The 14,400-nt window shown below is 35.9% G+C and overlaps 1 protein-coding gene across 13 annotated transcripts in view; it reads right to left on the bottom strand.

The window, feature by feature from the left end:
- Positions 1-14,400, bottom strand: part of RALGAPA1 (Ral GTPase activating protein catalytic subunit alpha 1) — a 136,364-nt gene that overhangs the window by 83,368 nt on the left and 38,596 nt on the right. For 9 of the 13 annotated variants that reach the window (XR_013929379.1, XR_013929380.1, XM_080394964.1 and 6 more), the window contains exons 16-17: positions 12,964-13,125; positions 548-2,116 (exon numbers count right to left, since the gene is read on the bottom strand). Coding sequence is in view for 11 of the 13 variants with exons in the window: in XM_080394964.1 (XP_080251090.1) it covers positions 548-2,116; positions 12,964-13,125 (1,731 nt within the window). In the remaining 2 variants the exon portion in view is untranslated. Of the gene's footprint in view, positions 1-547; positions 2,117-8,475; positions 8,617-12,963; positions 13,126-14,400 lie in introns of all 13 variants that reach the window. The other 4 variants (XM_080394965.1, XM_080394967.1, XM_080394968.1 and 1 more) reach the window with 2 other exon arrangements.

The following is a 14,400-nucleotide window of genomic DNA, read 5'->3' as shown; positions in this document are numbered from 1 at the left end:
CCAAATGTAAATTTGAGGGGCTTTTTTTGTTTTGGAGGAGGAAAAGGAGGAAGAGGAGGAAGAAGAAAACACACTAAATGAACCAGAAATACAATATAGTCCAACCTAGCTGGTCAAGAGCCAGGTCCTTCTGACAACAAACTACACTCAGAGTGGAATAGCAGATTTTGATAAAATATGCATACGCCAATCATTTAGTAGGCTGAATTTTAAGGCTCTGCATGGTAGATGAAAATTCAAAACTCTCCAGGCTTAATCCTTTATTAGGTCATTTACTGTCTCTTCCTCTTCCCTACCATGATGGTCTTCAGCAGCAAAGAGGTTCAACTAAATATCTTGAAAAGGAAAATTAGTAATTTTTAAAGTATGTAAAAGTAACTTATGCTGGGAGAAAAATCAGCTGGCTGTAGGCGCATGCATAACCAAACAGGGAAAGCAGTGATCATCCCAAAGCCTTTTGATTGCTTATCAGAGCTTGCTTCAGTTGCATTAAGCCAAACTGGTGCTGCCTTTCTCCTTTTGCGCTCTGCACACTGTTAGTGCTCACCTGCAGCTTTCCTTCCAAAATAGCCCATTACATGACTGTACAGATCCCTCAGTGGAGCCTCTGCTGGCATTCTGTTCTGCCTCTGTGGGGAAACATTTGCCTTCGGCTTCGAAAGAGCATGTACAACAGTTTTATAAACACCACCCAGGGAGCCCTGCTGTTGTGCTGACTCCTGACCTGATGCTCTAAAGGCGCTACGATTATGGAACTGATTAACTGCGATACCTTCTTTTTGCAACATGGCTGCTTGAGTTTCTGTGGATTCCTTAATTTGCTTGCTGCCAGCTGGAGCAGCATTGATTGCATCTAGAGGTCTATATATTCCAGGTTTAACCAGCTCCGTGACAGCGGATGAGCTGGCGCTTGCATTGGTACTGCTGTTGCTGCTACCACTAGTGCTACTACTGAAGCCACCGAGTTTACGAAGTCTTGCTTTCCAGGCAGCCTCTTTGCTCTCAAGAGGATTGTAAAATTGAACCGATTCTGTAGATGGCCTAAAAGTAACATGAACGCTATTTCTTTTTTTAGTCGTTATTTTCATGATTTTGGCCCTATGAGTTACGGTTTCAGATATACTCCTTTTAGTTGGTGACAGTTTGCTTGTGCCTGTGTTGTGAGGCATCTGAGGGTTAACTTGTGCTTTAGGTAGAATTTTCTTTGCATGTGTAACACGTGAGTTGGTTACTTTTTCATTACACTGGGCACTTTTATGCTTTTCAGCTACCGCTGCTTCCACAACTAAATCTACATCAGCTTCAGTGGCTGCTTGCCTGTACAGGTATCTCTTCCCTTCTTTGCTGCTAGGACTACTTGACCCATGATCAAACACACTTTCATACTGTTTATCAATATTTAACTGTCTGGCTTTATCAAGCGCTTGATTTCTTGTAAAAATGTCTACTTGAGTAGGTGCAATATTACTTATAAAGCCACTTTGGTTTTGTTCTAGGTGCAGCTGTGTGTTATTGGCTCTTTCTGTAACAGTGATGCTATTCGTGCATTGACCAGTCTGATCTCTATTTTCTAATCCATCCAGTGGTAATCTATCATTCCTATTTACTGATGTATCAACTTCGTGAGCAGAAGCCTCAGATTTATCTATCTCAAAGTTACCGCAAAGTTCTTCTTTTTCTTTAAGGTATTCTCTCAGAGAGGAAAGGAGATCATCTTCACCTTCAAGGTCAACATATTGGCTTTGTTCAAAGGCTGTGTTTGCAAATTCTACCGGCCCTATTAAATGACAAAGATGGTCATAAATACTATCCCCAACTTCCAAGGAGGACTCTCTGCTATTTGTATCAGTGATATGGCTTTCAGTGGATCTATGCATTGAAGAGGTCTCAGTGGAACTCTGTAAGCTTGGAGCATGATGGGATGAACTGTCAATGACAGGAACTGCACCTTTGGCTCGTTCAACTGCGAATGGTTCCAGGATGTCAGAGGTGCTGCTGCTTCGTGGCAGTGGCTGTTCCTCATTTAATGCACCAAAAACTTCACTTGGAGCATCCTCACTCTGTGAAAAATGTCTGACTCGAGGTGGACGTGGAAGAATTTGAGCATCATCAATGTCTGCAGGAAAGAAGTATATGTAACACGCACTAAAATTTACATACAGAGACAATAATTAGTTACCACCACATCATGATTACGTGACTTTAAAAAGCCAGGAAAGTCCACAGCCTTGTTTTCTTAAAGTACAACAAAAATACTTTTTCCAGTACTAGAGTGTTAAAAACACACGCACATAATATCCAGTACAGAATGTAATATAAATGAGTTAGACCATCAGAACACAGTTTTAAATGTTAACATGCATGAGAACGAACAGTGAGACCATGGAACGTTTGGAAATACAGTTAAAGCTAGGGCTGTGCCAATAAGTTCAGTAATCCAACCAATATTATTCCAGCTATCTTGCTCAGGAAATGGATACCTGGAATACAAATTAGCTTAACGGTAGTACCCTTCACGGAATTTTCATCTTCAGAAAAATGCACAATCTCAAAGAGAACAAGTAAGTTTTCTGGAAAATTAGAAATGTCTACTGAAGTGGCAAACTATATTTCTTCATAACTTGTATGAATAGGTACAAATGACTGAAATATCAGGAAGAATACTACCATACAATTATGAATATTATAGCATACATAATACAGTAATACCGGATGACACCTAAATAAATACATAATACCTAAAGATTGAAGCTTTTAAATGACAGGGAAGAGCTGGCCCTATACAGAAGACGACTACACACAGTAGACAATTTAAAGATATACCCTTTTTCCCTAGGAGGATGTTTTGTCTGTCATCTTCAAAATGCGAAACTAAGTACTTGATGGAGGCTTACCTCCCCCCCCCCCCCCCCTTCCAGTTTTACTCAAGCACATGTGACATTTCTGAGAATTACCAAATTAAGGACTCTGCCACTGAAAAACATCCCGCAGCCTCACAACAGTTAACATTAGAATAAAACCACTTTCGTTTATCAAAAGAGCAGAAAATTTGTTATGACCATTTAAATTAGCGATTCCTTGTCTCTGTTGAGACTGCTAATACGTTAGCATCAGTACAAGTCATAGTTAACTGTAATGAAAGCTGCAGTTCCTATGGGGATCACCTAGGAACTGTAAAGAGGTATCTTCAGCCTGCTTCACATCACCCACCAGAATAAAGAATCCGCATGCCCCTCTTCAGATTTCATGATATGTTACAGAAACGCTACATACTACCAAATCACCGTTGTAGGCAAGACTAAGTATCTCTTAAAGACAATTCAACTAATTGCAAGAATTTGCGCTACCCCTTGCTGTGCTGTCTTTTTACAGGATAGGCACTTGAGCAGTAAGGTAAAAACAGCTTTGTCAATTTTCTATTGTTTCTTTTTTACAGGATCCTTTATTCCCCAGAGTTATTTTTAACTACCTACCACTTAAAAAGTTGCAGATATGCTTTTAAAGTCAGGAATAACAATAAGAAGCTTATATGAACATCCACAAGAGTTACTTGCCACTATGAACAGACTTACCTTGTTGTTCTGTCTAGAGGGTTTATCTTCAGGTCCGCAATGGTGAATTTTCTTAAAATCATCACAAAATTTAAGCCCCTTTCCCTCCCCTAAATCTGTTGTGTTACTGCCAAAGTAAAGAAACTATGTTGATCTGATTTTAAAATGTTTCAAACTGTTACTTCATGGATTTCTAGGCTTATTTCAGTATTATTTAATAATGATAACCTGAAGTCACCTTAAAAAACCCTGTTTTAAACTTGCTCACACTTTTCAGAGAATGCTAAGAGCTGGAGATGAATTTCTCGTTTTCCTTCTGAGCAAAGCATAAAAACCGAAGGAATGAGATACATCTGTACTTAACTAAATGTACATATTGGAAGAAGATGAAAAGTGGTATTTCCACGCTCAATTTTTCAGAGAAGTTAAAATGTGAAAATTAAAGTTTGACCTGATGCAAAGTTTACTGAACTGTAAAGAAGCTATTAGAGAGGAAATAGAGCGCTCTATACTGGAAAAAAGAGAGCAGATATCCAAGTTGTTTCAGAAAATAAACATAAACTCCATAATCATCACGTATAACACAATTTATTATCTCTTTCCCTCTCTCTAGCTTTGATAAGCAACAAATTCCTCATCACTGTTCTTATTCAAGTTATTACTAACTATATCAATTAGCACTCTGAAATGAATGGTGTCTCTCTAGTTGGAGCTGTTAATTCAAATTCTCTATTGACTTCGGCAGAGCTTAACACAAGTTATGCTTATATAGTCTCAAAGCCACATTTTATAGCTGCAAAAAAAGGACCATAGGATTCAGTCAAAAATATGTATGATGTTATATAGACGTAATTAATTATACTGTATTAATACAGGTAACAATGATACACAGATCTCATCTTGAGCCCTCAATATGCATCTTTTGTACCTTTTATAAACTCAACTAAAGCAGCAGCCTGAGGATTGCATACTGTGCATGCATGCAGTGACTATGATTTTCTAGGATGTTAAAAATTACTGGATGGAGAACTCCAAATGCACACCAAGCAGCTCCACACATTGAAATAAATTTAGCTAGATTTATTTCAACGTTGATCCAGCATTAATCTTAGGTGCTCACGTATGCGTGTCTAGCACGTGCAAATACACAAACGTTTCCAAACAAACATGTAGTGCTTGTGCCAACAGAGATTTCTTTTTTGTAGAAGAGAGGAAGAAATGAAGGAAATAAAAAATATACTGTTACTGCAATATCAGCACTGAAAATATAGACAAAGTTCAAAAACCCAAACAGCTCCTTTACAACCAGGGCTCGCCCTTGCACACGGGGGGTATACAGTCAGACTGGGACACCATCAATTCCTAACGAGTCTTCACTACCTAGATTGCAATTGTGTGCCAAAAGGTTGTGTATCTGACACACTGCACATACTTAGGAGAAATGTGGGTCTGGTTCCCAATATGTTACAGTGAGGAAGAGATTGAAACTGGTAGTTCTAGCCAATCTCATCCAGGCACAACTTTCCTTAAATCAACCCTTACCTCTCCTTTTTCTGCTAGAATGCAGAAAGAAAAAGGTATTTATTCAGCATCAAGTGGAAGACAGAGATGCTAAAATACAAACTCTGGAGAGCCACATTCTGGCAAGACAACATGAGTGCAAGTAGAAGATTCCCATATAACGCTGGGACAGGATTATATTTCATCATGGAAAGTTAGTTCAGCAAGTGGAGAAAAAATAACATGTTTTGCTTCTAAGCTTTCATTTCACTTCTTTTATAAGAACACACTCATCTTGTGAGTTTCTGGGATTAAAAAACAATTTCAGCCATATTGGCATTACAATTATGATTCCTCTGTATTTCATCTTAATGATGACTTACTGATTAGGGAGCAAGGATTTAAAGGCTTAATATGTGTCTCCCTTTCAGGTTAAAACTTCCTTTGATTCTTTCAGTCCCAGTGGATAAGGAAAAATCTCCCACCTGCAATTCATGAGTCTGCCATTGTAGCCAATTGCTTCCAGGAATCTTGCCGACATCTCACTGCCACTTTTTTTCACAAGCAGTCTTGCACCTGAAAATCCTCAACAGTTCAATACATGAATAGTTCTTTTGCTAGTTACCCTGTAAACATGTAAGACTGTATTTCCTATGATTCTAACAGGCTAAAAGAAAAGTTCTTTTCAGAAACATTGCAGATTTCCAACAACTGCACTATACCAAATCACTTTACTAACTAAACATCTTAAAGCATAAATCTCCACTTCCACTTTCTGGATCCGATTCGAAAAGCTGCAGATATTCTGCACATGGAAACACAGCATAATTTAGAAACTACATGAAGGAATTACAATCTTAGGAAAGGCATCTTCCATGATGCTAGATGATGATGTAAATATTGAGCTTTTGCAATAAATTTTGTTAACCTACTGACTGATCTTCAAGCAGAAACATTGTCTCGATAAATAACAAATTATAGTGGGGTATTCTGCCTTACTTTCGAAAATTAATACACTGTACTGTATATAAGGTAAAAGTTCTGGCAAAAATGCTTTCTTTTGGACTATCTATCAAGATTCACTAGTATGTAATTCAGTGAGTCAATCTTTCAATAAGGAATTTCACATCTAAAAAGGAGATGAATACTATTTCAGAAAACTTAAGATTAGAGCATCCTGTTCTTTTGGAATCATTTGAAATATCCTCTCCTTCAAGTTGTGTCAGACCTGAAAGTCAGTTTGGATAACAGAGATATTCATATAAACATGAAATAAAAGGAAGGGCTGTCACAGCTAGCTAAACATCATTCATTACCGGAAGTATGCTTATGACAGAAACAATTTGATTAATTGCCAAATCACATGCTGTAGATCTGGACACAAAAGGCTTTCAAAAAATCATGTATTTACTGTAAGAAGAGAAGGCAAGGAAAATCATAAAGCTCCATGTTTAAAAAGAAAGAAAGACTAAAGAGTGAGAGCAATAAAAAAATGCATAAAATTAAAGAGCAAAGTGCACTCTGATCGGGTGGATAGTTTTTCCTTTACTCTGCTACCTCCCCATCAACACTCCAATGGCTTGCTTTTCTTCACTGGAGCTTTTTAGTTTTCTGGCAGTGTTCAAGATTCCTGGGCACACTATGAAGCTGTTTCAAACCCATCTGTTTGAGAAGACACCAAAACCAGGAAGTGTCTAGGATGTTTTCTATGTTAGAAATGCAAAGGTCTGTAAAATTATTTCACTTTTAAATAAAATTACTTTGGACATGCAGTTTTTGTATCGGATGAGTATCAACAGAAAGGACAATAGCAAGAGACCATCAGGTTTGGGACACATTAGAAGAAAGATGTAAGCCAGGACTTTTCAGAATCATGGATGATAAAATTGACTGCAAAAGCACTTTTGCCTTCTTTACGACAGGATAATTAAGTTATCAGTGACTATATGACAAAATAATAGTTCACTGTGAAAGCCCATTCCCTTTTGCAGGTGCTCTTAAGATGTTCATTAAGAATTGACTATTTCAACAATGTTATGGACAGATAAGATCTATTTCCTAATAGGTCACTCGTGTATGATTCCTATTAAAAACATTATCTTCTAAGTTCTAACAATTTATATGTCAGAAGAGCTATCTTTTGCACTCATATGTTTATTAATTTATTACATATAATTTGTGTTTTATTACTTTTTGTTTGTTGTGTCAAAATTTGCATTCACAAACTATGTAGTTTTTCATTGTGAAAGTCTGGTCTCTCTAGGGTGGGTTCCTTGAACTTTCCTGACTCTCCACATATGTTTTCAGATTGAATACTAAGGCACCAAGTTTCTGTTTCACAACAAGACGACTTAATTTGGGACACATAAAAAAATAAAATTATGAAAATACAGTCCTTGGTACTTCCTGGGTAATAAAGGCAAGGCAACAGGAGAGACAGAAAAGAAGAAGAAAAAAAAAAGAACATATCTTCCATTAAAGAATTACTGCCATTAAGTCCTTATATTTATACACAGTTTTGACTATATATATAGTCTTCCACTGTGCTTTTTTGTTTTTGTCAGTCATTGAGACAAAGGCATAATATGACTGTCAGCCTTAACACACTACTAATCTACATCTATGTAATAGCTGGAGCAGAGGGGGAAAAAATAACATTATCTGTACACTTTCATGCATGCTATTTAAAATCTGTGCCAATTCTAATTGTTGAACCTCTTTGTCCAAAGCAAGCTGCTGTCAAGCTTCTAGTCAACCACCTTCCTGGACCAAACGTAATGTTAAGGAAAACTACAACTCTGTAAAAAATGGATCATTTGGAAAACAACACCAAAACACAGCACTTCAGAATTCCAAAGTATATATATAGATTTTTTTCATGGTTTTATGTAATAGTGAAAAACAGACATGCTGGTAAAGCGTATTATCGGACACCATATAACTCAGACATTCTTTCTGATGGGAACTAAAGTATATCATTATCATGGCTGTCCACACAACGCCTATGACACTGAATTCAAAAATTTATATAGAAAGATGTGAATTGCAAATCAAAGTAAAATTACGTTCTTCCTTTCCCTCCCTCCCTCATCACAAATAAAAAATTTAGATTAGTTGTACTCTCTGGTAGACAGAAGCTACATCATTGCTTACCAATAAACTGAAAAACCAAGAGATTTCTCTATTTTTCACTTTTATGATTGTAAACATTGGCACAGCACTAACTTCTAACAGTTCCAGAATGAATTGCAAAATAGCATGATATTTTACATAACTCAAAATATTCATTCTTAATCTCTTCCCCTCTCCCCCCATCCCCCAATTATTTTTTACTTTGAAAAATTTAATGACTTAGCAGAATTTGAAAGCAGAAGGTTTAAAAAAGTGATAAAGGGGGTGCAGAAATTAGCAGAGGTGGCACTACCTGAAAGCTCATCAGAAAGGGGAGTGAGAACAATATCAGGCAAGAAGGGTTTGGAAGTATGGATCAGAACAGGAGCACTTTTAGCACTGCGTATATAGGCCGATGGCAGAGCACATTCACCAATGGATCGGCTTCTCATGGCTTTAAAAAGGAAAAGAAAGAAGTGGGGAAGGAAAAAAGAAGAGTGACTATAATGAAAGGCTTGTGTCACAGAAAAAGCAGCAACAGAGAAAACAAAGATAAAAAGGAAGAAAATTCAAAAATTAAAACATTTCAGCACGGCAGATATTGGCAGAGCTGTAAGAAAAAAATCAGTGGACACATAAGACATTTTGAGTTTTAAACTTTTATGTAAAGCAGCAACAATGCCTTTATTATGACGATTACAGAGATTTTGCATTCAAATCAAGAAACTAATTAACATTTTTTCCCATTGCATCAGGGGTTGAAAAATCAAAGTTAAAGTCGCTCCACAAGCACTCAGCACTTGAAACTTTTAACAAAAAAAGCAACTTACACTACATTTGCATTTTCCTAGTTTCCTTTGGTTTATTCCTGAAAAAGCATCTCTGAATTTTACACAAACCCAAACTCTTGAATTCATGGTTCTCCAAAAGAGATTCAAAAGCATAAGGAGAAAATTACCAGCTCTGTGTGGAGAAATTTCCAATACAACTTTTTATAGTTCTACATTAAAAATGAAGTGACTGAAGTTAAATGGATTGACAACAAAAAGTATTAATTTCTTATCCATAGGGTCTGGCTTTTAATCAATACTGGATAAATCTGGCTAAAGTGATCTTAATTCACCTTTTCATACCTCAAATCCTGCCAACAGTCCTACAGAATGGAAAACTTACATAAGAGTTGTGGTATCAAGATCAGGGTTCTATCTGTAGCTTTTCTAATAGATTTAAAATTAATCTTTATGACATTTGTTTTCCTTTGTCAGAGTAAAATACAGCAAGAACCAATACTGCATTCAATCTCAAAGTACACTTGAAGTAGTATTATTTCAAGCAGCTTCCTTTTCAAACTGTTGTATTTGATAACTTGTTTTAAAACAGTTGCTGATAAACTTCTTTTAAGAAAACTTAAGTGCATCTTATCTGTATATTGTCAGTGGAATATTTAACCAGTCTTTGAACTTTTCTATGTATTTTTTCAAAACCACATGGATTGTAGACTTAGAATCATAGTGCTCCTGATCTGTATGGGAATCAGAAGTACACAAATAGAGTGCAGTGAAAAGTTGAGCACATCACACTACTAAATCAGGTTAAAAAGTTGTCCCTTAACAGCAACATGCAGGTAACTTGGGTAGGTCAACGTACATAGAGCAGAAAACACATCTGACAAATGCAGCACAACTTAAGTAGAGTCTTAACAACAGTTTGAAAAACAATTCAGAAAGACAGACATTTTAAGACTGAAGCCATTCTCTGTTAAACTTAGTTTACAAGACAGAAACCAATTTTTTTAGAAAAGACAATTATATGTAAGGCTTTAACATCTCTTTGTTTATGAGATAAGAAAATTCAGGATACACCGATAGTTAGATGCATTACATTCATCATTATGCATCTTAAAATTAATGTAGGTAAGAGAAAAAATAACAACCTACATAGTAAATCTTAAGGGTCTTTTCTAATCTAAAGGATTCTACAATTCTAAATAAAACAAGCTTTTAAGATCAGATACTGTGTTGATTACAAATCTTAAAGTGATCCTTGTCATTTGACTGGATCTTTTGCACCGTATTACGTTGGTACTTGCTGGGGAGGGTGGGCAAAACAACCCATTCACAATTTGGAAGGTCGAAATCTTACAGAGATTTTTGAAGGAGAATTGCAGCATATTATTATTGAAAGCGAAATTAACTTTGAGATGCTGTAAAAGGAAAATGTGATCTCAATGAATTATCATTTTAAATGTGTGACATTCAATTAAGTAGTTAAGTTGAGGCAGACTTAATACCAGAATGTGGACTAGGTATTCGACAGTTTATAACCTTCCACTGTTGTCTACAGCCAAAAGCAGAACAGATCAGTAAATTCTGATGCGATATTTTTATAGAACTAGAATCTGCTACCTAAGCCACAAATTCTGTATCTAGCCTTACAGAAGATTTTTCAACCCATATGCATATCATGTTTAAAGGCCCTTTTCCAAAAATTACTTTACATAAGTTCAGGCTAAAAATGTACACACTGCATATCAGAAAAGCTGTGATTGTTATTTGAGTAACACACACATACACACATATTTGGTGCAGCAATAAATGTGTGCTGGCATGACGATGGCTCAAAAAATAGAGGCGCACAGATGTACACAAAACGTGTACAACATAAAACAGATGAAAAAGAAACCCCAGCTTTTCCTTACCATAAAATATTCAACATGCACATCCCCCCCTACTCAAGATATAAAGAGTATATTACTCACAAAGGAAATACACTATATCATGCAACATATCTAAAGGTCTGACTCAATTCCAGACTTAGCTTGTGGAGCTAATGTTAAACTGAAGACCTACTAGCAAAATGTTCTATAGAAAATCTTACTTATTGTGACTATAAACCAGTATTTTTATTCTGTGACCCTGTGTTAACTGGCATAATTAAGAAGCGTCCAAACAGCTCTCTCAACAGACCTGAGAGACAATTACAGGTAACTGTTTGCAGGCAGTTAAGACACAGGCTTTTGTAACATATTCTTCATTAACATTTTAAAAACCCACAGTTTTGGATTCTGGCTCTGGCCACTCTTTTTGGGTTTTTCATCTTTTAAAATCATCCTACTAATGCGATGCTTGTCCACAGATGGTATTCTACACTATGAATACAGCTGAAATTTTAAATGGTTGCAGTAATACACATTTGGCATATTAATATGAAATATGTGAGATAATTGGAGGAAAGGAACAAAAACATGGAACCTGAAGTACAGTGAAACTAAAATCAGATTAGTTTGCTGCTAACTAGGTCAATATATAGCTTGATTAGGATAAATTTCAGTCATTTTAGAGCTAACATCATATAAATAGCCATCTTTCAAATAGCAGCAAAACAAAACCATTAATAAATTGACCAAACAACATAACCTTCTGACAGAATATCTGCAATATTAACAGTTTGAGAAGGAGAAATTTTAATGTGAGCTTTACCTTGTTAAGACAATTAAGATTTAAAACAAAACCCACCACAACAGTTAATCACAGACCCTGCAGAGAAGCAGAAATTACATTTAAAGTATCTGTGATCCATAAGGAAAACTTTAGTTGAAGTAGGTGCTGTCAGCATGAGATACAGGAAAACTGTGTAGTATTTTAATGCATGAAAAACACAGTAAAGTTTGGAGTAGTAACTTCATTTTCTAATGTGCCTATACTGCTTATAGAATAATTAACTCTCCCACACCCACAAAACCCTTAAGAGAAAATAATTTTTTTAAATGGAGAACTTTGAAGAATATTCAAATAAAAACTTTGGCTAAATGACCTCTGTGACTTAAAAAAAATAACTGCAAATCTTTTTGGAAAAAGAAAGAAAATGTTAATTTCTGAAAAGCTAATACAACCATATATTCAGCTGCCAATATGCATCCCCAGTTTCTAAAACCATCAGAATGTACCTGCTTCCATGCAGTATCAGTGAAGCAAGGCCACACCATGACTGAAACCACTACTACTACAGAGACAGTGAAAAAGCAAGAGATATTCCTTAAAAGGTAATTTTCTTTTGCATAAGGAATAGCACTGAGATCATCAAGATGAGATAACAAAGACATTCATAGTCCAGTTCATGTTAAGATATGCTAAGCAAATCATATGAACATTAATCAGTCTTCTTTTGAGCAATCCACCTAAAGCACTGTTTAGCATCCCTCATTTCTAACACAGGAAACAGTACCTGCAAGTAATGAAGTTGAGAAATAGATGACTCCAGAAATGGAAAATTGCACAGATCTGTGCCAATCTTTCATTAATGTAAGATCCGGGGTAAAGTAAAAGACAACACATTTTATACACTATGCAGACATAGTCATATTTCTCACACTTTTCTTTGCACAGCTGGAAAACACTCAAGCCTATTATTTTGTTCAGCTTATGAAAAAGTGCACTTAAAAAGCCTTCTATTACCCACTTATCCATACCATTGCTCAAACCATTTGAGCTTTTTTCTCTTTCATACACATACAACAGTACTAGTTTACCATTATAGTTAATCCAGCTTAAGCATGTGATCAAACTTATTAAGAATTTATACATCAACTGCATTACTTCCATTTGCAGTAAATGTCATTCTAGTAACACAAGCTACTCAGCTACCTTCAAAGCACATAAGGCTGCATAACATACACATTTAAGTAATTATTATAGATGGTATACTTTTGCAGAAAGAAGTTATCAACGTGGCTACAAAAGTTGATTATTAATTCCTTACCCTTTCCCAAATGTCACTTATATCAGCTTTTACAGATACGTACCAACTGTTTTCTGCCGCACTATGCTTCTGGCCTTTTCTGTTCCTGGAGAGCCAGTGGTTGTAGCACTGCGTTGTCTCATTGGTGCTTGTCCAGGCTGATCACGGCTCCAGCCTCTAGAAAAGGACTTATCAACTGAAGATTTTGGGAATTCATGCCCAACTCCTGCAAAAATAGAATTGCAAATCTATTCACTTCTATTCTAGCATCACCAAATATTTGTAGTTGTGCCCTTTCGAAGAATTTCAAAGCTGGATAGAATAAATCATGTTATGGAACCAAGCATGGTTTCAAAAGTTAAACCAGCTCATTATTGGGTTTTAAATGTATAAATGCACTCAGCCAGCATTAACACTGAGGGGTACTCAAACTTTTTCAGAAGCATTGGTGCTGCTAAACTAGTGCAATTTTCTTTTCTGACCAATCAAGTGCAAAACCACAAGAAAACTGGGTTTACAAAGGTTGTAGCCTGATAAAATGTGTAACTATATAGATTTTTCTTTTGCTGTTCCTATTAGACAAGACACACAAAATCATACGTTACAGACCATTAAAATTGTGGGTGTCTTTCAAATAATGTAGTGACATTTGAGGAAAATTAAATAAAGATGATAAAATATCTTTAATATGAAATGCAAAAGTAAAAACATGCGATGATGGGCTCAGAGAACAAGGCTTTTTGGAAATTAACAAAAACATACTACACTAAGATTAAGACAAGATGGAACATATTCAGATTAGAAATTTATATTGAAGTAAATAAAGCTCTATGAGGAGCTAGCAAAAACAACTGTATGTAAAAAAAAGAAGTTAATTAAAGAATATTTTCAGTGTATGCCCCTTATCCACACTGAACTCATGTAATCCGAAATTATACATGATAAACAATTACAATCATTAACAAGGCATCTTCTTGGAAAGTGAGCCCTAGTACAACATGTTCATTATTAACTGCAAATAAACGGGGCCAAAGACATTTGGCATAATTTGTATGACATGTATTACTTCCAAAGCTGGATTTAACTCTGTGACTCACATTTAACAACAGAGGCTTCTTCTAGAACTCTGTTACTGAAGGCTAACATAAACTCTTCTCAAGTGGCTCTGTATGGGTGATAAAGATGATTCAAAATGGTTTTTAAGCCTATATTCAAGTAACTATACACACTCTTCTCCCACATCAGATGACTTTTTTTTTTTTAATGGTGTCTTTTGCAAGAAAAAGCAGAAAGCTGAGTATGTATAGTACAGGAAAACAAAAATGCATGGTTCTGAACAACTTCTCGGTCAGTTACAAAGAAATGTAATTTTGTCCAGTTGTCACACACCAGAAGAACAAAACAAAAGTGTGAATAACACCTCTGCCCGTGATGAGAAATGTGGAAGCGTATGAAAAGTTTTTACCAAAAACAGCCTACAGGAACATCCTCTTTAAGAGAG

Source organism: Falco punctatus (genome assembly GCF_963210335.1).
Source record: "Falco punctatus genome assembly, chromosome: 7".
In the NCBI taxonomy this organism is placed as follows: domain Eukaryota; kingdom Metazoa; phylum Chordata; class Aves; order Falconiformes; family Falconidae; genus Falco; species Falco punctatus.
Note: the sequence above shows the minus strand (reverse complement) of the source record. Positions and strands in the feature narration are given on the sequence as shown.